This window comes from Harpia harpyja, chromosome 20 (assembly GCF_026419915.1).
Source record: "Harpia harpyja isolate bHarHar1 chromosome 20, bHarHar1 primary haplotype, whole genome shotgun sequence".
In the NCBI taxonomy this organism is placed as follows: Eukaryota; Metazoa; Chordata; class Aves; order Accipitriformes; family Accipitridae; genus Harpia; species Harpia harpyja.
The window spans coordinates 5,151,045-5,175,515 of NC_068959.1; the positions used below are offsets into that span (position 1 = coordinate 5,151,045).

The 24,471-nt window shown below is 38.8% G+C and overlaps 1 protein-coding gene across 1 annotated transcript in view; it reads left to right on the forward strand.

The window, feature by feature from the left end:
* The window catches only part of SPOCK1 (SPARC (osteonectin), cwcv and kazal like domains proteoglycan 1), a 326,245-nt gene that overhangs the window by 218,093 nt on the left and 83,681 nt on the right, over window positions 1-24,471 (forward strand). The window contains exon 5 of the mRNA XM_052771960.1: window positions 4,095-4,227. Coding sequence (XP_052627920.1) covers window positions 4,095-4,227 — 133 coding nt within the window. The remainder of the gene's footprint in view (window positions 1-4,094; window positions 4,228-24,471) is intronic.

The following is a 24,471-nucleotide window of genomic DNA, read 5'->3' on the forward strand; positions in this document are numbered from 1 at the left end:
ACCTGGAAGCCTTAAAATCTTGGGTGGAGCCAGGTTTTCTAGACCTTCTGAGCTCCCTCTTCCGCAGCCGGAGCGTTGTGCTTGGAAGACCTGTGTGTTCGTGGTTCTGGGGCAGGCTGTGCAGCGTGGCTGGCCAGAGCTGCCGCGTACGGTCCTAGCGTCTGGCTGATAGCATCTGGAAACCCTGCTGCATTCTCCCTGTTCCTGTGCGAGCAAAACAGATGTAGTCTGCCTGTATTTTCACAGTATGTGGTAAGTAGTACGTCTCTGTAATGAGTAATGAAGTTGAGTCAGTGTACGTTCTCCCTGTGGTGAAGTGTGAATGTTTTAAGCCACTAAAATTTCTTTATGCATTAAAATGTTAAGAGGCTGAATTCTGTAGAACTTAACTACTCCTTAAATCTTACACCTTTTGGTGCATCGGTTTACCAGTCTGAAAAGCAAAAGCAGGCAGGGTTTGCCTGTAAGTCTTAATACTTGAGCAAGACATTTGTGTCTGTCTGCTTCTAGAATATTGAAAATACTTGGCCTTCTTGTCCTTATAATTGTGGCACACTTTTACCCCAATGGGGAGTTTCTGGTTTGTTCTTTCTCAGCAGTTGTTATTTTCTAATGATTTGTAGTAGATCCTTTCAACTCTGAGTCTTAAAGCAGGATTAAAGTTGGTTAAGTTGTCAGAAAAAAAATAAGGCCTCATTTGCTTTGGCCTGGCTTGCTCCTGACATATTTATTCTAAAACAAGATGATTAGCATAGCAAAACATGTTCCCAGAGTATGTGAATGTGCATTTCCATTGAGAAGGGATTTGCTGGCTGGCTGCTTATGGCAGCCAATATTCTTGTCTGGGTTTTAATTTGTTTGTTTGCATGTTTGATGTGGTGTTAGGGGTTATAGGATTGAAAAGCTTCCAAAAGTCTTATCTAGCCTCTCAAAATATTGCTCCAGAAAAATACATGTTTACTTTTGGAAAATAGATGTTCTCCCTAGGAAATAGGTGCTTATCTGTATTTTTTAGCAAGGGTGTGGAATCAGGGTATCCAGTTAAAACTTTCAGCTATTGCTCGCTTGGCCAAGCTGACAATAATTATTTTTTACTTGCTTCAAATACAGTGACGCTTTGCGCTATTGTTTCTGACAAAACTGTAGCTCAAAAAGTATATATTCATTTTTGAAACCCAGATCGTTTCTTGCAACTAAAATGGCTGCTGTCCTGTGCTGCTAATCACATCACACATGCAGAAGTTAGGATTGCTGCAGGTGTCTTGCAGCAATCCCCTGCCTCATTATGCACCTCATACGAAGTGCTACTAAAACTGTTAACTTTTTCTTTTCAAAAGAATAAAATGCTTTGAGATGTAATCCACTGTGATTTCTTCTTGTTATTAAATAGCACTCTCTTTGAGAGAATAAATTTCTTCTTATTAACCAAAGAAGATCCTGAAGATGAATGTGGAGGGGAGGAAGAGAATAGTGTTTCTTTCAGGGTCAGTAAGTGAAACACTCACTGCAAATCAAGCTCAGGTGAAACCATTATAGTTCCTAGCTAAGGGGGAGGCTCTGCTTTTACACACATGGCTTGCTGTTGGCTTCAAAGCAGCTGCAGTGAGAACAGAGCTTAGGCCTAAGGCTGTGCATGTTCTTTTTACTCTCAGTAAAGTGATGGAAGGGGCCACCAGGCTTGATGAGCTGCTGAAATGACTTGAAATGGACAAATTAAATTACTTTTTTTTTTTTTTTTTAAAGTGAGGGTGGAAAACATTATTAGCTCCAGAAAACTCTTCCAATAGAAACTGGCTTTGCATTATCAGTCTTCAAGGGGCCAAGGTAGGATTAAAGAAAGTAAGAGCTGGGAGGTGTAAGGCTATGCAGAGAGGGACAAGCAGCCGTGTGTGGAGTGGACTTGTCTTTTAGGGTTGTAGTGTAAAATGCCTGAATGTAGTTTGGTCCACAAATGCTGTACAATGTGTTTTATCCTTGTCACTCAGAGCCTCAAGATCCTGTCATTTGTTAGGCATCAGTCTAGCTAAGAACTCCAATCTGTATTTAATTTTGATGAGGTGCTCATTAGTTCAGTCGCTCATCTCCATCCTGTGTGCTTTGTGACTAATGGCTTTGATGACGACGGCACTAAATCATACGCTTCAAGTTTAGCATTTCTTAGATGTTTTTCTACAACTCATCCTAAAACTTTCTTCTTAACAATTTTACGTATAGACAAGGGTCTGCCTTTTGAGATTGTGGAAATCAAAGTCTGTGCAAAGGTAACAAGTCTGCTTTGTGCCATGATCCATCCTTCTGCAGTCCCCAAAGGAGAAGCACAGCACCTTTCACATCTATCTCCGGTCTCTGCTCATCAGTATCTACAGGACTACATCCAAACATATTTTTGACTCTGAGTTTGTGCATTTCTAGAAGTGCGGGGCTGTAAGTCAAGTGAATGAGGAAATTTTCTTGTCAAGCTGAAAAGACAAAAGAAATGCCTGTAATGGAAACAGTTTGAGAAAATAAGATAATCATTATATTTTAGTAACAAAGCATTGTTGGAGGCAAGGGGGCTGCAGAAGAGTCAGTTACTCTGGAAAACTTAAATAAATGGTTTGTACAGCTCTAGCCTAAGAGAGCATGTCTGCAGAGTTGTATTTGGGGGTTCAGAGCCAAGTAACAACCCATCCGCAGCATTTAGCGTCTGGTATAATGGTAACTCTGCAAGGCAGAATGCGTCTGAAAGAGGGAAAGCTGCTCTGTGCATTAAGAAAACTTCTTCAAAATAACAAGGGAATTTAGTCTTAAATACTAGGCTTCTATTTTCATAATGTATGATATCATGATTGGATTCCTTCTGTGGACACAAGCATCTTAATAGTACTAGTCATCACTGTGACAAAGGTTAGACTTGAAGAAAACTAGAACTGAGATGAAAGAATAGAATTTTTATTATTTTAGCAGCTGAATGTGTCATTACATCAGAGTCAGTATTGTGTAGCAAATTGCAAGCTGTAGTGAAATTGCTTTAAAAAAATATCTGTATATATTTTTCTAAAACTATGATGAAGTCATTCAGTGGTGGATTGAAATGTATTTCTAGCTGAACTGTTATATCTTTTTTTTTTTTTTTTACTGTGGTATGAGAACAGATGGCAGTTATTTTTCTTAACAATCTCCAGCAAAGCTGATGCGATGCCTCGCCTTCCCTTGTAAATGCTTTCAAGTGAAAGACAAGTACACATGGCCAAAATGAATCTGCATTGTAACATTGACTTGTGGTTTCTAAAGCAAACTTTTAATCAGCTTACAACAGTAGGCTGGTGATAATTACTTAATGTTGGATCAGTCGAGTAGTTCATTATGACAGGAAAATGAGCTATTAATCAGAATCAATTGCACATGTTTTGCAATAAGTTTTTTGAGCAGCTGTCTTTTTTGTAGACATTTTTAACGCAGTAATTGAGTAGTCCATGACTTGAGGACAACTGCAGTCACTCCCATGGTACAAATGCATCTGTAGATTTGGAGATGCTCTCTGTTAATTTATAGCATTCCTGGGGGACTGTGATTGATCTGAGAAGAGCAGCTGTTCAGTAGCTGGCATGTAGAGAGGGCTACTGCATGTACAATGACAAAGTTGTTTGGTGATTTTTATACATTAATTTTTTTATAAGCATAATATAAATTGCAATGTTTTTCAAAGGATTTTGTTTTAAAATTGTTGCTACCTTAACAGTAACTTGGCAACTTGGAGAAGGCCTGGTGAAGATGTCTCTAAATACAACCTGATATAACGTTACTTGCCTGCTTCACCAGAAACGCCGTGTAGTCCAGCAGAATGCCGTGTTCTTAAGTGAAGTCATTTGTAGTTATAAACCAAATGAAGCTGCCAAGTATTGTAAATCTAGGACTGCCTACCAATTTATGACTCTTTAGATTGCCTGCTGTAATATGCCATGTTATAGAAGCATTGTTAGGAGCTATATTTAATTTACTTGCTTTAAATCAACACTGTGTTGAAAATCCTGCTTTGCCTTATTCAGAGAAGCTTTCATTCTTCTGTTTTATACAAGCGTGTTCAAAAAAACCTTGTGTCTCTTATTTTACAGCCTTCGACAAAAGAAAGGAAACTTGGCCCAGAAGCACTGGGCTGGACCAGCTAACATAGTAAAATGCAAGCCTTGCCCCATGACGCATGCCAACGCTGTCTGTGGATCTGATGGACATACATATACTACCAAGGTAAGTTCTGCTTGTGACCTGAAATTCTGTCAGTAGTAGTCAACCAGGCTGTGGTATGAAGATGAAATGGCTTTCATTAATAGGCAGCATTAAATTACCGTCTACTTTAGTTTTGGAATATTTTTGTGTAAAAAGTGCTGCTAAATGTAGATTTTTACATATTTGACAAACAGCAAATCAGAATGACAAATCAGAATCTTATAACTTTCATGATTCATGTTTCTCTAAATAGCTCATTCATGCTAATGGGGTAGAACACTTTCAATATTGATGATGCAACAGAAAAAACTCATTTGATCACATTGGCTTGTTCAGACAAGAGGATTTGGGATAGTTCTTGTTTTTAAGATTTGGTCTCCAAATGGTAAAATAACTTGGCACTATCATTGTTTTGTGACATACTTTTTTTTTTAATAACTTTTTTCCTAGGCTGCATGGGTAACATGTTACAATTCATTTAAACCACAGTTTTAATGGGTTTGTGTGCCAGATGTGGCATATATGGTACCATAAAAAAAATTTCCCATAACCCAGTGGGGATAAATTGGCTCATTGTTGTATTGAAAATATGGTCACCTTAGGGCTTGACTCAATAAAAGAAGCTGGCTTCAGAGCCATTCAGCAGTCCAGATCTCCCATTACCAAATAGAGCCTTCAGGCACTGGAAGTCATGTTTAGGGAATACCCCTAAGGTTTTCTTCTCTTCCTGCATGCAAGGTAAGGTTGGACAACCAGTAAAAAATCCAAAAATAGCTCCCCCCAAAATCCAGGGAAAAAAAGTGATGGGGGGGCAGAAATTCTCTGCTGGGCTGTAATAGTGGTGATGATACTGCAGCTACATTATCTTCTCAGCTGGGCAGCTTGAATTCTTCATCCGTTAATGGACACAAATATTAAAATGCTGCCATGGCTAATTCATTTAAGCATGTCTTCTATTGCGGCTGAAGGATTTACATGGCCAAAGGAGCAAATCAGCAGAAACTCTCTCATCCTTGCACACGTAGACTGCAGAAAAAGGGCTCCAAGTTGCCTGTTAAACAAGCTACTATTTAATATTTTCTAGGAGTACGTAATGCAGTAATTTAGCACTGGTATTTAGGATTAAAATTGGGCTTATTTTGAAAAAACAACTTTTTCTGCCTGAAGTCTTGAGAGTATATAAGATATTCTGTAGTAAATAGCTTTTATTGCATATTCTGTCATCCTATTGAGCTCATTTCTGTGCATCTTACCTGCATCTCTGTTAGCTCTGAGTCTTTTTTTTTTGACCTTCTGCGCTTCTTGCCATAAGATCCAAATGGTTTTCATCAGAAATTCTGCCAATGTAATAAATTCACCAAACTATTGTGACTACGATATAAGCCTGACAGCTATAATGAAGACATCAAACAATTCCCATTGCTGACATGCTTGACTATCAAAGACTTACCTCCCAGAAGTTGTGTCTGAGAAGTATTATTTTTTTTTTTATAAGAGACTTTTAAAACATTTATTCTGAAGCAACTTTATCTCATCTTCATTTATTGTGTGTTTAACTATCAATTGCTCCTGTCCTAGCAATTGAAAATTCCAGCATCCTGTTGGTCTCTCAAGTGCAGCAACTTCTTTTCCACGAATTTTGTCCTCCTTTACCACTGCCTGGGGAAAGTAGGGTTTCATTGCTTTTTGGGTACCGTTCCACAGGAGCGATTGCTTGTCACATTGCATATTTGTAGTTGCTTTTTCTAGATTTTTTTTTTTTTTTGATTGAAGGCTTCTCTAGCGTCATGCTGGTTGGTAATCTTTCTGTAACATCCAGTCCTCATGAAAGGATACAGCTGCTTAACCTTTATGCAATATCAAGGAGATGCTTATAGCAGTACTATTGTTCTTTGCTGTATACAGTACGTTGTAAATCTGTGAGTATGTTATTACAGTAACCTGTAGAACATCGTTGTGTCTCTACGATTTCTTTGAAAAGCTCTGCTTCATTGATTTTTATTTTACATTTTTTTTATTTCAAAAGACAAATTTTGGTAAATGAGCTGAAAATACTTTAGACTGAGCATTAAAACTAAATGGTATATTTTAATGTCCTAACAAATAACATTTTTATGGTCAGGAATGATCATGGGTTCCTGGTATCTTTTATGAACAGAATACAACTTCTTCCCTCAAATTCACTATTAGTTTTCACCAGATAATGTTATCGCTCTTTCTTGCCCTTAAGTCTCCAAAATCAAAGCTTTTCTTTGATAATTTTTTTTCACATGCAGTGCTATTGGCAAGTAGTATTTCTGGCTCTGCAGTGCTGGCATGTTCTAGTATTGACTGTGAAAATGCAAAAAGGTAGACATTTGAGTGTGGGCAAATACCACACTGCTTTGCATTTCTATGTGTGTATTCCTATCTGGCTCTGCATCAGCTGCTTGGTGAACATGTAATGATATTCTGGGCAAATGAAAGGATTCGTGCTAAGCTTGTAAACAAAAGATGGAGAGTAGCCACTACCTTTCTGCGGGGGAAAAAAGTCTTCTGAAATTGTATATTGGCCATCTACTCACATAGGCAGAGAGGCAGTATACGCATACACACCAGCATTTTGATCCATCCTGGCTCAGTTTGATTTTTGCCTTTCCCTGCCAGCGCAGCAGGGGTTAGACGGGAGACAGGCTTTGGGCTTATAGCTCGTGCCCTGGCAGAACAGCATCAAAGCATTTCACTGGTGACTGGGGGCTACCGTTCAACACTCTCGGTAGTGTTTGTACTGGGTTTTGCTCTTTCCACGCTTTGAACTGTTAGCTGAGGTAAAAATGAATGAAAAGAACAGGATACAACAGGAGTATGACTGACTGATAAAATGCAGATGAAACTTGGGTGTCAATAAATGCACAGTAGTTCACATTAAGAGAAAATAACCAAATATGTACATCACAGGCTCTAATTTAGCCACTTAATCTCAGAATAATTCTGGCTGTTTCTCAGAAGGCATTGTAATGATCACCATGAGGCAAAAATGCAAATAAAATGTTAAAAAAGGAATTGAGAACAAGAACAAAACGTTATTATATTTCTCTGTAAATGCCTGGTCTTCTCATTGCCTTCAGTTATCATCACTTCATCTCAAAGCTGTCATGGTAGAACTAGAAAATGCACGGAGAAGGGCAGTAATGACTGTCAGAGGTGTAGAACCTGCAAGGAAGCACAGAATTAACTGGAACATTTCAGCATTATTTTACATGAAATCATGACTAATATTAGAAAAGGAATGTTGTACTTCATAATACAAGATCTAATGAAATTACAAGTCAGTAGTTTCAAAACAAAGGAAGTATTTTTATTCCTTCAGCTCAAAATAAAATTGTGAAATTCACTGCAGCACAGTATTGTGCAGGCCAAAGATATAAATGGGATTTATATAAATCCATGGAGAATGGATCCACTGCAGGCTGGTAAACCTCTAGCACACTGAGTCCCTAAGCCAGTCATGACCAGAAGCTGGGACGATTGGTGTGGTTCAGCAGGACCGATTTGTTCTGTTTCTAATTTGCTCTTTCTTTTACTCCTTTGTAGTTTTCTTACTTTTAAGGGTCTGCAACTTGGCAGGATACTAGGCTGAGGGATGGGAGGGCTGAACTAATGTGATTCTTATGCAAAAGTGAAGGCATCCCTATCTTTAGATAAGGCGAGCTGAAAATGGAGCTAACATACTCCTCTTCATCAGAGTACTGCCCTTTAAGAAAGGAGCCTATTCCTTTTCCATTTCAAGTTTGGCTAGGGTAGAAATTTCTTTTTAAACAGTTTCTGAGTATTCCTTATATCATTACTTGGCATTTTTAGTTTCTACCCCTTAAGTTTAGTTTTAGACCTTAAAGTAAAATTAAGACTGCAGAACTTGATCTGGAATGATGCTCAACAGAGCCTGAGGAATGTGGAGGACTTTGATTTGTTCTCTTCTTATGAAAACTTCAAGAAATCTTTAAGAATTCAATTCCAGGAAAGTAACATAAAATGCATTTTTAGTTGTTGTTTTAAATGATGTCTTACTCATTCCTGACTGGATAATAAAATCTTCCATTCATAAAGGCTGTATGGCAAAATAGCAAAAGCATTATCATCTTGCTGGTTTGCACTGTTTGATAATCCTCAGACTGTTATGCTCTTTGTTCTAGTGCTTTCTGCGGAGATTGCATTTTGAAAGAAAGCATTTTGCTTATGTTAATTATAGTGCTGGTGATTCTGGGAACTGACTGTGCCCATCCACCTCAATTATAAGGGATTAGGATTCTCTGAAGGCAGCCATTTGCAGAGCAGCAGAGGAACTGTTATTGGCCCAGCAGAAATACGGGCTATGTGGCGTATTCTTGAGGACCACTACTGCAATGTGGTGTTGTGCCTGGATGTCTCTAGAGATGCTCAGTAACTGATACTGTGGGTAAAAAAAAAAGAGTGAAACAGAATGATGGATCCTTACTCAGGTTAACGTGTTGGGTTAACAGCAGGTCCAAGCATCCTCAGGAAGTCAGTGCGGCAGACTTTCTTGAGGTTTTCTAACTGAAGGGCTTTTCCTCAAAACCAACTTTATTTTTTAATTAGTAAAATTTTCTTCGTGAAGAAAGACATTGTAGACCTAGAGGCAAGAATTTCTTGATAAAAGTGGGGAAGGCGATCCAACCCAAAGCACTCAATAATACAAGGGTCACAGGAAAAAAAAAATATAAAATGTAAACTATAAACCACCATGTTTAAGCTTACTGGTCAATTTAGATAGAGGCTCAGGATTTTTAACTTGGTCTCTCAGTTCCACCAAATACATCGAAGCCTTCAGCCTCTCAACTAACTTATTGAGGGCTAGTCAAAGGAATCTTTCTCTCTTTCATCTTCCGTTGGAAAATATTCGAAGGTGCTGGCTTCCAACACAAAGGTAAATGGGGAAAATGTTGAAAATTATGAGAGGTCCATGCCCAGATCTTGTGCTACAATGGATTTAAAGTGTCACCTAAACTATCACAATAGGAGACACAAGGTACTGAGTACTTTGATGGATCTTAAGTTGGTCTAGCTTCATATGTGGCAGTTGTACTGCTTGAAAAATCTTACTGCCCTTTAGGCGTTAAACCTTTCTGGTTCTTTTTCTGAAGTGTCTTCAAAACTTGTCTCTGTTGTTGAGCTGGGTTATTTGCCTCTGCTTCACCCAAGTGCTAAAGTTGAAGGGGATGAAGAAGTTTGGCTATGATGTGCGGTGGGTTTTCTGTTCTTGTTTTGTTTTCGAGATGACGGACTAATTCTTCTGAGCGATGGGATTCTTTAGTCGCACCAACAGTTCAGTGTTTGTGCATGACAAAATTTGAACATGGATGTGGCCTGTATCTGTTCAGTCCTCATGCCCTGCTTCCAGCAATTTTTCCTAGCATTTTTTTGGACTTGCATAATTTTGTTATATTTCTGGAAACTTTAGAAACCCTCTATCACCCTTTCCTGTTAACTTTGAACTCTGTGGGCTTTAGGCTTGTCAACGACTTCACTAAGTCTCTCGTTACTGCTTGAAATGCAAATGTTTTTAAATGCGTACATTCTCTGCCATATTATAGAACTTTGTAAAGAGAAATTGCTGTTTCCTGGGTATAACAGCTCTATTTAATACTGTGACAATACAAAGCACTTCCATAGTATATTGCAGTCAGAGTTTTCAAAGCTCTTTAAAGTACTAATGAATTAAGCTTATGAGGTAAGTAGGGCCTGTAAAGAGCGCTATGTAATTAGTTAATGTTTTTGTCATCAACACATTAAGAAGAATAACTCTGTAGCTGTCAGTTTTACAGGAAGTTTAATTAAGCTAGTTAATAAAGCAATTACCTGAACATGACGATGACTGCACTTAACTAATCAGAAAATGAAAATAAGGATGATCTTAAATTACAAAACATACCACCTCAATGACTAATAGTCCCTTCAAAGATGGAAAGGTACCTTGGCATAATTATTATGCTTCTAATTAGGTACATTGTTGTTCTGCAAATTTTAATTAAATCGTTGCAAACTAATTAAGTCCATGATCATGTCTCTCTGTTTGAAAATGGAAAAATCACCTCCTGTTGTCATAACATTAGGTAACAAGTTTGATATTAAGGGATGCGCAAGAGAAATAATTTTCCAACAATCTTGAAATGGGAGAAAAAATAATGACCAAAATAATGAGACGCTATTAGTTAAATATGTACAATGTGAGGGCTACTATGTTTAATTAGGAGGAGTCTGTATTCAGAAGCACAATTAACAAATATTTGTTGAAGTGTCCAAGTGTTTAGTGTTTAGTGCAACATGGTTTGGTTTTTCATAATCCAAGTGTCGGCTGGATTGCCTGCCCTCTAGGTGTGGGATGCTGTTATCTAGCTGTGGTTTTGCACAGCTTTCCCTGCCTGCGGTTTGTCTAAGGGATGACTCAGCCTTTCCTGATGGAAAACAAGATACTCGTCAGAGGCTTACTGAGTGTTATGACCTGTTGTGTCCTCAGTTACATGAAGAGTTGGATTAAATTCTGTGTTAACTTTCAGCTTTGGCTTGGTAAGGGAAAATTAATGAAATAAGGGGGGAGGGGGGAGGGGGGAATGAAAGACAAGAAGAGTAAGACAAGGTAGGATATGGTTAAAGAAATCCAGGGAAAAGAAAATTAAGTCATCCTTATGCATTTGCTCACTGTACAAAGTTTAAAGATTGTTGGTGGGAGGTACAAGAATAAATTATTCTTTCACCTCCCACTCCTCTTCATCTTATTTTAATCTATGAATTCAATTCTTTGCTGGGAGTTCAGAGTCTAGGCCTGACGTAGTCTATCATGGCTTGAACCTGTATGTGGTAGATCTGGTACGTTACCCAGTTCTTCCACTGACCTATGTTGTGATGCTGGGCAATTCACCTTATCCTCACTTGTAGTTTGGAAAGATCTGGACTTGCTCCCTTAATAAAATACTGGAAGAGCTACTTTGAAGTCATGATTAAAAAAGCTTGCATGATTTAGGGATTGCGGGGGTGTGATGATGTTTTTTGTTTAAGTCAAATGTGTCTGTATAAGACGTGACAGCACTGTTGTTAAGTTTCCTGGAGTTTTCTGATCAAGCTGGTCAGGATTTTTAATGGAGTATTCAAATATCTTTTTGTGGAAATCGATGGGTTTCATGGTATGTGACTGTTCTGATGGAGTTTTCTACAGGAAAAATATTTTACGGCATCGTTACTACTTTATTCCAGTAGTAGGTTTTCAACATTCATTTCTGTTTCATTATTTAGTTCATTTTGTTGCAGGGGGTTTCCTAACTGTAGTAATACATCTGGCATGAGGCTTTTAGCATTACTGACTTTATTCTCACAAATAACAACAGGGAACTCCACAGGACTGTGGGAGAACTAGAATTTGCCTAATGCTGAGTACCTTTGTAGACCACTCGTTTGACTCGGGCACATTTGGCTACTGTATTCCCAATAAGGTAGATGTTCCCTCAGCCTGTAGCCTGGGCCAGTGAGACTCGAGTCCTATAATCCAAAAGCTATATGAAGCCGTTATTGCATAATCAAGTCCTAAATAATAAACTTTGTCTCTCAGAAGGCAAAACACATAGAGCTCTGTGCTGTGCCTACTGCAGCTGCGCAGTTTATTTGGCTTGAAGCATGAGGTGAGCGATGTTATTTGATGAAGTGCTGTTTATCCTAAAGACATCCTGTTGTTTATATGTTTGGGGTTTTTTCTCTGCATGGTCTCAAGGAATGAGCAGAGAATCAGGGATAAGGTAGATCTCGATTCTTGTGTGCCTTGTAATCCATGCCAATGCCTTAATAGAGTTATGTCTAAGGGGTATTTTTGCATATGCTCAAAGACTGAAATTTATCCTTTGGTCAATTAATGCACTCAAAAAATGGCTGTCTCCTATGTTCTTTTCAGTGCTGCCTCATAGGGGTGTTTTGGCCGCAAATAAACAATCCAGGACGCAGAGATCTGTGCTTTCCCCTGGTTAGGGTAACCTTTGTTAAACTCTGAGGGAGCTGGGAAATACAACTTTTGAACTCGGCTTAAATAACCATGCAATTCAGCAAATTCCTGAGCTTCCTTTCAAATCCCGTTTAGTTTTATGTTGAAGTGGAGAAGCTTTTGCTTTTCAGTGGTGTCAGATAGTAAATTCAAAATGCCAAACAATCCTCTACCAATTTTATATCCTAACTGGGAAAAACTAGGCCTGCATAACTACTGATCTGTGCATCGTAGCTACTTCTGTGACAGCTTCCCAGCTAAACTCCATGAATATACACGTTTGCAAGATTTTTCACCTGGCGTAGTATGAATTGTGAGAACAGCCAAAATAGAGGCTTCTGCAGTGAATCAACAGATAGAGGAAAAAATGAAGAGCTCTGGGCAATTTTCACAGGGTAGGGGCTGTTTTGTCATATTGCCAGGTTTAATATTCTATGAATTAATGAGAAATTGCTGTGGCTCAAGACATGATGTTCTTTCAGAGACTGCTTGTTGCTATCCTTTTAGTCTTTGGAGAAGGAGTCTTCATTAACACAGTTCTGCAAACACTGACTGGCAAAAAAAAAAAAAGATATCTTTTTAATCCCATGAAGAACCCTCTTATACAGAGGATGCTGATTGTTTTTGTGGGAAACTGGCTACTTAAAACTCTGTTAAAGCTACTGGTCAGTGTTGGAAAGAGAAGGGGGTTGCTTTGGTTCTGCTGGAGACTGGTGATCTCTCGTATCTTGCATAAAGGCAGGACAGAGAAATATTGGAGGCATTCTGGGGACAGGGTTAGATAGATCACAACCTGGTTTTGTTCATTCTTGGTATAATTTCTTTTAAGAGAGATTAGTTAAAATTCCTACCGCTTTGATTTCTACTGGGGCCAGTGAGTAAAAGGCCCTGACAGAAAGCAAAATTTATCCAGAGTTGTACCTCCAAGTTTTAACAACTATGGGTTAAGCAAGTTGCTCTAATTGGGGGATGGCAATGTTTATCTCCTTTCTCTAACCTTGCCTAGCAGGGAAAGGATATTTTTAGTTTGTTTCTCCATATCCTAACATTGCTCAGTCCAAAACAATTTGGCTTTGACAGACTGGGTTCTTTGCAATTTAATATATTTTGTCAGTTTCTAAATCTGTATTTTTTTCTTTAATTCCTGAATCTGTTATTTTACCATAGTTAAGGCTTGTCAGACTTGAATGTTTTAATTATCAAGTTAAGCCCACAGAACCTGGGGGAAATGGCAATAAAATGTCTCCATTAGGCATGTTGCTGCAAGTGGTAATTCATTCTTCATATTATTTTGGTAACTTGAGTATAGAGAAAACACTGCTTTAAACTCCCTGAAAAAGCCTGCTCAATATGTAGCTGTGGTAGTGATGTATAAACACCACACTGGGAAATGCAGTATAAGAACCTGTGCAGAATAAAATAACCTTCAGATTTCGAACAAATGCACACTGTCACTGAGTGACAGGAAGAGATGAAGTTTCAGGCAGTGTAAGGTGGTTTCTCTCATGTCCAACCCCCTTAAATTCTTTCCAGGCCAGTTTTCCCAAATGGTTCTGATAATACTCATACAGCTCTGTAAAGTAACTGAATGAGCTCATCTTTTTGGTGCTGCAGATTTTGTGCAGGATTTTGTGGTTGTTGTCTTGAGTTTCACTAGTGCTCCCACAGGATAATAAACTCTAAATAAGTCAAACAAAAGTAGTGCACTGTTGTGGGGGGTTTATGCCTTTTTTTAATTGCATTCATTTAAATTGACTAGAATTCAGTTGATAAGAGTCACTTAAATGTCTTAGTTAAATTGGATATATTCATTTCATGTTTACCCACTAAGAGTCTCTAGTCTTAACAGTTAGACCTGCCATATGATAATGCATCTCTTCATGTTTACATGTCAGCTGTTACCAGATTAAGCAAAAAAAAAAAAAATGGAGGGGGGGAGGGTGGTGTGTGGGGGTGACTCAGACGTGTCTAAAATACTCTTCGCCAAGGTATTGACAAACAACAATGAATATTTTGGGATCTTGTTACAGCAATTTGTAGCATGCTAAAATAATTTTAAATTAGATGCATGTTTCATTCTGGTTTTAATGTTTTGCAGGGGTTTGGTTTTGGTTTGTTTTTTTAAAGTGTGGGGGACCGACTTTCATTACATAGCAAAGACCAATGCTGAAGAAGGGCAACTCATTGCAGGAAACATTTGCTCCTTATGCCTTTCTGATTTGCCCACATATGCTTTTTTTTTTTTTTTTGGAGGGATGAAATAATGTTTAGAATGTCACTGATTTTCTCCTTCCCATTTATGAGCTTCTACAGTGTTGAAGGCAGTGGGTTTTTTTAGGCATCCAGGTAACTTTTGCCAATAATTAGAAGTCTGAAAACATAACAGTCCCACTGTTGGCTGCTCAGCATTCCAAAAACTCAGAAAAACTACCATTTTCTAGGGAGTGTTTTTAAATATATGTGCTGAAGTCTTACTGAATTAAATGAGACTGCATCTCGTTAGCAACTTGAAAAATGAAGTTATGCGCCCATTTTTAGGCTAGAAGATGTAGGCCTATCAGCCATGTTTTACACAGTAAATGAACATCTCGGTTAGTTCTCTAGGTCACTCCAAAAGTTTGGGGTTTTTTTCCCAGTGTTGGCTGTTCTGAGGCTGAATTTTTTTTTTTTTTAATTCTCATTACCACATTGCATTAGATCTAAAAAGTGTTTGTTGATGAAATGCATCACCAGCAATGACTTGCTTGGGCACGTTACCCCAAAGGAGAGAACATTAGATGCTGCTAGAAGAAAAGCATAACTTGGGGCTTTTTCTTTTCACGTGTGTGGAAGAAGCCAGCACTGAATGACAGAAGACAATGTACTTTTTATTAATAAAGCTTCTACATTAAAATTACAGCAGGTGCACAGGGAGAAAGAAGAAGCAGTGAGTAGACTATGCCTTGTGTACTTTGAATTACTGTGTCAGTAATGATGGATGGAGCAAACAATAAAATTTGACCTGTCACACTATGCTTATGAGGCTATAAGCCTTAAGGCATTTGTAATTGGCTTCAGCCAGCAATGTTAACGAAGGTGGATTGGAAAATTAGGTTATTTGAATGATACAGACTGCTTTACATTTTTAGTATTCAAGAGAAAAGGCTAGAAACTCAAAGGGACTGGAGCCGTAAGGCTTGTTCTTTGTAAACTGTCTCTTGTCCCTTTATAATAGAGCAGGCAAAGGAATAGTTTTTAGATAACAGGTTCATACTGTGTAGAATAAGAGTTATTTAAAATGATTCCGTGGGGCATAGTTTTTAAAGAGTGTGTGGGAGTGTGCGTTGCACATAGTTTCCATTAACAATAATGGGATTTCTGTGTGTATCTTTACATTATGCATCATGCTCAAATGTGCCCCTATAGTATAATTGGACTAGAAGATGCATCTTGGGGTTGACGTTACTCAATGAGTTGTCAGTGTGGCATGAAGAGCATGAGTGAACACATTTCTCATATTTGAAAAAAATCTGTGCAGTATAGATGCACAACTAAACAGGGTTTTAAATAGTCATGCACAAAGTAATTGCATCATATAAAATGTGTTTAGTTGGTGTTAGAAAGAAATCACATTGTTACATAATATTGAGGAGATATTGTGATAGTTGTTGCAGGTACAGTGATATGAGTATTTTTCAGTGAAAGCATTTTATAGAAAAATCTCAGTCTGAGCTCATAGTGTTTTCTTCATCAAAATCACTACTCTGAACCTTCACTGAATCTAAAGCAAAATTCAAAGAGGAACCTGACTGGGCCCTCAAAATATCTTTACCATGGGCTGGAAATCAGCTGAGAACCTGCTCAATGATAACTTGCAGGTTGACAGTTCTCCCTGAGGAGATAGGGAGTGGGGTTTTTGGTGGTGTCATTTTGGTTTGTTTTGTTTTTTTTAAAACAAAACAAGTGAAGCAATGGAGGTGGGACAGAGTCCTCCAAATCTTCAAAACATGGAGTCATCTAGATTACCTTGTAATGGTATTGTAAGCATTGGGCCATTTCTAGATTACTCTGTCTTTTCCTTTCAAGGGCTATTCCTATCCTTTTCTCCATTTCCCCCTCCCTATACCTCCAGGTACTCTGCATTAAGGCCTTTACTCCATCCAACTAAAGGAAATGGCAGGAGGGAGTTTGGGTTGTGGAGACGACCTGGGAGCATTGCAGTGATCAGCTGCAGAGGGTGTGGAAGGTGGTTTGGAACTGATGGTCTTGGGAGAGAGTCTGTGGGAAGGAGAAAGAAGAATGCTGAGAATATTATAGTGGGGGTGGGAAGATGTAGGGGACGTGAATTCATAGAAAAATTGGACTTTGTTTCACTGTTTACAGAACAACTTACACATACTGGGCCTGTGCCCAGTCACTGGCAATTAGATGGTACAAGTGGAGTTCTTTGATTCACTGAGGATTTTCTACCCAGAGGTAATGCTACACAACGTGGAAACGGAGAGCTCAACTGGTTGCATTCCCCTCATCTGTGATCTTTTCATCATAAATGGAGGAAAGCAGAGAAGAGGGTTTAAAAACCATGTACTTACATCCATTAATTTTTGTTTCCATATGCTTCAAACTGTTCTCCAATGGTGTATGCTTTCCTTTTACCTATTTTAATGTGTTACATATAGAAATAAATATGTAGGGAGAAAGGATCACAGTCAAAAATAAAACATTCTTCTAGTTTGCTGTAATGTAATCCTAGTAAAAGTAGTTTCTGCTGCAAATATACTTTTTTTTTTTTTTCCTGGAAGAAAATGGTATGTATTTTGTTCCACGTGTATGACAGTGGAGGATATTTTCTTGTTAATGCAAGTTTTGTCTTCCATTGTTGTTACCTGTTCAAATTGAGAAAAGAATGTGAAGTGGGTCATTTTAGGTCTAGCCAGCTGTACTCACTTTTTATTGCAGGAGATCTTGATGAAAAGGTAGGGAAATAAAGGAGAAAGGGAAGTTACCTGGTTTAGATTTCAGTAATGCTGGTTGTGAGATCTCAGTACGAATTTCTGCAGATGATAGAGCAGACATCTCAAAAGACTTTTAGTAACCTGCATTGTCAGGTCAAAAAAGACTTTTTTTTTTTTTAAAATGAGTGGTATGAGGGGGAGAAAGTGCCAAAATGTCTTTTAAAGAAAAGTTTCCTCGGGTAGCACGGACAGGGTAAAGAGCCTTTAAAAACTTCAGCGGTTGAATGGGGATGGTGATGGCTTTCTTCAGTCAGTGGTGTAGACATAGCACTATATTGCATTTCATGATGAGAGCGAGTTCAAAAATGCAAGAAATTATTAATAGAAAAGCAGAGGCTTTCAGAGGGGAGACGGCACTGTTATTCAAGCTGTCTCTTCCAATTCCTGTGTAGGATAGAAAAGACAGGAAAACCTTGTAGGATGCAGTTCTAATCTGGGGTTCTGCCCAGCCTTGCAGAGTTCACCCTGCAAGACCTCTGCAAATAGATCTTGTGTCCTGGGGCAATACATGGCAGCATCAGGCAAATCCTCCCTATTTGATTGTGTGTCTTCTGCAGATTACATCCACCCCCGCGCGAGCTCTGGGGAGGCAAACTGGAACTGCTGGTGGGGCTCAGTCAGCAGGGGAATATTTTTGTCCTGTTCCTGCATGTCTGTATGCAGCCATGCACCACATGGTTCTTGAAAACTGGCCTGCAGTCTTAATATTTTGTGTTGAGAGAGAATTTCTTTTCTTACAGACATGTAATCACATCATGTAATGCATTTTGTCTGCCACCCTGTACTGTTTTGGCTTTAGGTGAACCTTTGCTTTTTATTTTCTGTATTATATTTGGGCTGTTTCTAGTTCCAGTTAGGGGCTAACTGAAGTGTTAGATTGGTGCAGCTAACTGGAGAGATGGAATCTGGCTTTTTTTAGTTAGTCGGTAGCTGTGTCCTTCTCTCACATGTGATAAAGTGCATCTTTTCCACAGCTTTCTCACACCTCCCTGGCTTAGGATGACACAGCATGAAGTCTGTAAAAAGCTGTTTCTATTTTGGCTGTAAATGCTCTGAAGCAGCTCTCTTCCTCCATCATGCTTAAAGTAGAGAACAGTTTTGAAGACTTGAAGTCCGTAGTTGGATTTCCAGTGGCAGCTCCAAAAAAAATGACCTATGAAGCAGCACCCTGTTGGAGTGCAGGATGCTCTCCCTTCGCAGTACAGCTCCCTTTAGAGGTTCGGGGTAATTCTTAGCACCTGAAACTTGAGCAGATGCAGATACCAAGTGCTTTGCTGTGAAGTAGGCTGCTGGGTGAACTCAAGACTTGCATAAAGTACTACAGTATTCACTCAAATGACGGCCAAGTTTGTGTAACAGATACGCTTACGTATTGCAGCACTGTGCTCTTAGCAATGTGTGTGTACTGGTATGAGCGGAGAGCCTTTCCATCTGAGCTTGCTCTCGCTCAGACAGTTGGCACACGGACAGGGCCCGTGACAAATAAAGATATTTGTGGATACTTTGTCTTATAGTTGGAGTCCACAACACCCGTAATTATGCCCGCTTCACTGGGATGCAGTGGAAACTTAGTTGGTTTTAGATTTCTGTGTGGTTATTTTTCAACTATGTGATCTGAGCTACCTTGGTTACTTCAAAGTGTTGTTATAACATCAGGAATTTTGTTTGTTTGCAACTTTTCCTGGTTTCACCATTGCTCACAAGACTGAGAATAAATAACAAATAAAAGATTCTCCTTCAAAATCTCAGCTTGCAAGAAAGACAATTTAATATAAATGTTGGGCACAGATGAACAAAAGACAAAGTTAATGTTTCCACTATTGTTTCACAGGATGACATTATTACCAAAGCTGAATTGTAGACATTGAGATGCTTCTCATCCTCTCCCTTTGTCTTTCCAACATGTCTTGAGGCTGGAATTAGTCCTACCCCTAAATTTAAAACTCAAGTTATCAACAAAAAAATAGTACCTCAACCTGTAGGATTTATATCTGCATGGACCAATACTATTGACCCTGCCAAACAGAAACTTACTGTAACACTTTGGTTTTAATACTGACCTAAGGTAAAAGTAGAACTGATGTTTTCAGAGAGATAATGAAAAGGAAAACTGTTCTTGAATGGAGGCATGGGCAAGGGTATATACCTAGAAATGCACAGTACTGTGTACCAAATTTAAAAAAAAAAAACAAAACACAAAACACCACAAAACACTATAGGTGATGGTATAGTTAATTCCCTTGTGGATGTGAAAGACTGGCTCCCACAATTCCTATTTCCATTATTTTTGCTCCATTACTTTCACCAGTACTTACTAGGCAAAGAAAAGGATCAGCACGACCCATCACGTGGCTTCTATATGCTCCTCCAATGGCTAGGAATAGACTCGTAACATCTGGTGTCACAACCGTGTGACATTATTTTGTCTTTTAGTGTCACTTGGAGCGTAGTTGTGATAAAAGGTGAGGGTAAATCTGAGAATGGAAGTGATCTTTACATATTTATAGCCAGCAATAGCACATGGGAGTGAGATGAACCTCCAGTGAAATAAATAGGGTATTAAATGGAAATGTGAAAACTATCTGTGTCCCCAGATATTTTAAACCTAAAATGAGTGTATAATCACTTATTCTGCCTGTCAAACCAATGGCATCCTGAAACCTTTAGTCATGTTTGGATATGACTTAAAGTATACTTTACTTCCACCCTTTGCTTAAGATTCAGTGCATAAATAACAACTTGCAAGACTTCTTGACCCAGGTCATAATCAACAGCCTGTTCTTGGTTTTGTGGGCAAATTTTTGTTTTGACCTAACTATAATAGAGTTGTAAATAGAAGATCACAAATAAAAATGGCATAAATTGTTATTACTTCTCTTAGCTGCCTCTCTAAGAGTAACAAATAGAATTAATCAATGGGATTAATTATCTGTGGAAATGACATCATTACAAGGCAAAAGCAACACCAGGACTAGCTATAAATTTCGAGCAGAACATCTAAAGATATAAAACTGAACTCTGCAGAAAGTACAAAATAATTAATTTCATTCACAGGGGTTCTTCCTGGGGATTGTGGATGCACTGTTTGAAAAAAAACTGTCTTATTAAGTACAAATTAGATTAGATAAAGTGCTAAAAGCCTCCTGTAGATCAAGGCTTCAACTTGTTAATTGACTTTTCCCTCTTAACTTCAGATTTTCAAGTTATTTCAGGAATATCTTGCTTTTGAGGCAAATGAAAGCTACTTGCTAGAAATTCCAGTTTTAAAGTCTCTGTGTTTAACATTCTCAGGAGAGGTACGTCAAAGAGGCACCCGCCACCCAGGGGGGCTAAATGCTGTAAGATACAGTGTGAAGCTTGAAGACATTTACAGATCATATGTAGCCAATTTAAATGGCAGGGAGACTGAAATGAAAGGCTGTTTTAGCTGATGCGCTGCACTCGGCTGGAATACGGTCTGGTTTGTGCTGGGTGCCAAACCTGGGACCGTAGGCTGCACATCATGACCAAATTCTGCTGAAGTTGGTATCAAAAGCCTTTCAGTTCAAACAAGCAAAGAGTAGAAAATAACCAGTAAAAGCCTCTGTTAAGAAAATGGAAGAGGAATGCTAGCCTGTACAGAGACACCTCTGTATTTTCAAAACTAAAATCTGTCATCATAGAGCCTGCATAGAGGGTTAGCATCGGAAGTGTGTTTTATTACTTAAATATATCTTACACAGGCAACACTGAGCAAAGAAAACCCTTTTGAGTTACATAACTCTTTGATGGGATGCCATAAGGTCTTTCATTTTAAGCCAGTAAATTCCAAAGCAGTCATTTAAAGACTACACTTTTCCTTATATCTAAAAGCATGTTCTAAATCTTTTTGCGTTTAGTTTGAACACTTGTCTGACATGCCTGATCCTTTATTTCCAGACTGAGAGTTACATCACCTGCAGGCTCTCTGACATACCTTTTGACAACCATAAGGCAGCTTGCCCAGGAGAAGGCACCAGGAGGCAAAGAATGTTGTCAGCCCAAATACAAATATGGGCTAAACAGAAAACAGGGTGAAGGCTTGCGCTCCTGTAGGATGCATCCTGTAGGATGTGTGGTGGCAAGGGATATCTCAATGCTAATATCTGCAGGCAGCGTACTTCCAATGAGAAGTTAGTTTTACCTGCCGTAAGCTGCCAGTATTACTAATTCAGCAAACTTTAACCAGTTACTCTTGCCAGGCGCTGGGATTGCCATTTCATGTGTGCACCAGAGGTGAGGTGTGACTCCGCACCCTTCCACAAGGGAAGGCACAAGCAACCTTTGGGGTTTTCCTATGCAAATTTTCTTCAGCTTTGGTAGGATGTCAGTGTTTTTGATAAAGCTATCCTGTAGATGCTGCTGCTTAACACAGGGGTTAGATGGGGACACTTCGGTGTTCAAAGATGTTTGTCTACTTTCTTTTCAGCAGTAAATTTTCTTATAGGAGATACTGAATGCAGTCTTGCAGCTCGAAGTGTTCCTGCTGATGCCAGAAGATACAGGCTGCAGGTTGAGGGTAGTTAACTGTTATTGTGTTCACTTATCTATTTCTTAGGACCATATAGAGTCTATAAAAAGAAAAAGAAGCTGTTCCTTGGGAAATGGAAATAGGAAATAGGGCATGTAAAGATTAATTCAGAATGCATTTAAGAAGCAAGAATGTTATGAGCTCATATGGTCATGTACAAAGATAGCTTTTGCTGTCAAATACAGTGAAATATTAGATAAATATTAGCTTAATAAAATGAATAATATATAAATTGATGGCTGTGACTACAGGTTAGGATTAAGCAGAAGGCATGTCTGAATTCAATCTGCAGCAGCTTCCATCTGTGCTAAAGGCTCACAGCATCAAAAAAATACAATAACAGGAGATGTTCCTTGCTGTTGTTTAATTAGCTCTGTGCAATTAGCAGGAAAGGCGGTCAGGATTTTGGGGGCACAAAGGCCATTTGTTGGGACCAAAAACTGAGGCTCCAAAAGTGCCTAATACACCACTACAAGGGTAATGCTGTGATCCTAGGGGTATTTGCCATAGATTTGCTCTCTGACGTTGAAATATAGCCTAATGCCTGATAAGAAGTTTGTTAGGTTCTTTTAGTCAGCTTTCTCAGATTACAGTAATAATAGAAAAGTGTGAATAATACATGGATTTAGATGATGTGATAGCTGTAATTCAGGAATGAGGGATGAAAAACTCTTGCAGATTTACAGGTGAAAGTGAATCATATTTCTACTGTGGTGATAAATTTGGCATTATTGTTATCTAAATTTCAGCTCCTTTTCTTCTGTTTGTTGATTCCATATATTTTTATTAGAGTAGTTTTCAGACCTAAATCATAACTGCAAAGTAGTAGGAGGTTGTTTTGAGCAACACCAAGGCTAATCTGTGACTAAAGAACGATTGTATTGGTTGGGAAAATCAAATGAGAAGAATTATTCACTTATCTCCTTGTGGAATAACCCCGCAGGTTGATGCAACAGAATATTTGAATGATAGTCAGCAATAGTTTCCTGTTATTTACACCTTAAATATTCTCATTCATTCTGGTCTTCTGTTAGTTTAATTAATGGTGTTTCTTTTCCATAAGTAGACAGTTACTAGAAGGTTGCTTTTTTCTTCTCCTTATATCTAATTTAAGAAATGATTTAAAATCTAGTTTTTGTCATTATTTCCATTTTCATTAATCAGAAGCCTTTTTAACTCATATTTTTCTTTTGATGCACTATCATAAACTTTTCAATGTTGTCAGTGGAAGAATGAGACCCCACACAGCACAGAATGTGAAGGCTTTGAATAAGCCTGGTGATTTCCAAATAACTGTCTGCAGTGAAGCTTATAAAGTTCTGTAGAAATGGCTTAGAAAAAAGCTTTATTCATTATCACTGATTATCTCTACATTGACATGGTGAGTGAAACCCAGTCCATCAGTGTCTGAAATTTTATCATCTAATTCTTTGGGGAAGATGCTGTGCAACTTCAGTATCAAATCTTGCGGTTTACCAGTAAATTGAGTGACCCACTTAAAGATACCTTTAGAAGAGAATCTGAGATGTGAGCTGACACTGAAACTCCAGTATCTTCTTCCCTTGGGCAAAAACTCTCAAGACTAAGCATACACTGTGCTTTAAGGGTGGCAGATTACTCTGTGGGATTTATTGCTTTGTTAATATGCTCAAGACATCATCTTTCACTACTGCGAGAGCTGAGAGCACTGTGGATTTTTCTGTTTGTTGTACTTCTCTGGCTCCCTCGTTTTACAGCTTTGGCTTTGGGCTATATCCTAGGTTTGGGAGGAGAATCATTTGCCACTTCCCAAAATCTGACATTCTCTAATCCTTGTGTTTCCTCTGTATCGACAGTCATTTCCCTGCTTTTGGTCAGCTCCGGGATGCCACTTAGAAATTTGAAAAGCTGATCCTTTGACTTCACAGGCTCCTCCTGGATCCACTGTTTGTCAGTTTAGTGACTTCGGTTTCATCTCTGTATCCATGATTTTGGGAAAGTGAAGGGAAAGGTCCTTTCCTATTCCTTCTTTCCTCTAATCAGCTGATCCCCTTGGGTTTGTGCTTTCTTTCCCCACCCTTGTCTTCAAGGGAGAGCTCTTCTGTCTCCATAGATGGAGCTCTCTGCACAGGCACTGCCCCTGCTTCTCTGGAGCTGCACAGAGCAAACAGTCACTTTCCTCAGTGCTAAATTCACTAAAAAAAAATCATCACCACTTCTACCCCCCTTCTTTTTTTTCCATTTTATCCCAGGGCACAAGACACTCTGCCATGATATCGATACATTTTCTAATACAGGCTTTGATATTTAATAGCTAAATGCCTCCTTGTTACTGAGCATCATCTTTGTTTTGGGAGCGGGGAGGAGACAGCGGGATGAGCCGAGCAGTCACGCATCGTTACACAGAGAATATGGTGTGGATATAAAAAGCAACAATGTATGCAGGGAAAGCATTTTCTTTAGCATATCCAGGAGGCTAGGAAGGAAAGCCAGTTGTATAATTCATGTTAGGTGCCCTTGCTGCTGATCATGAATTTAGTCTTGATCTTGGCAAATCAGTCACAGTTAGAGAGTGACAAGGAACTGTAGCACTGGTGACAGCTCGTATTGTGAATATTTTTAAGGTCTTGGCTAGAGCACAGTGCTAGCCCAAAATATAGGCTCAAGGCCTCACTAGGCAGGCACTCTTGTCAGGGGCAATTGTGACAATCTAATCTTTC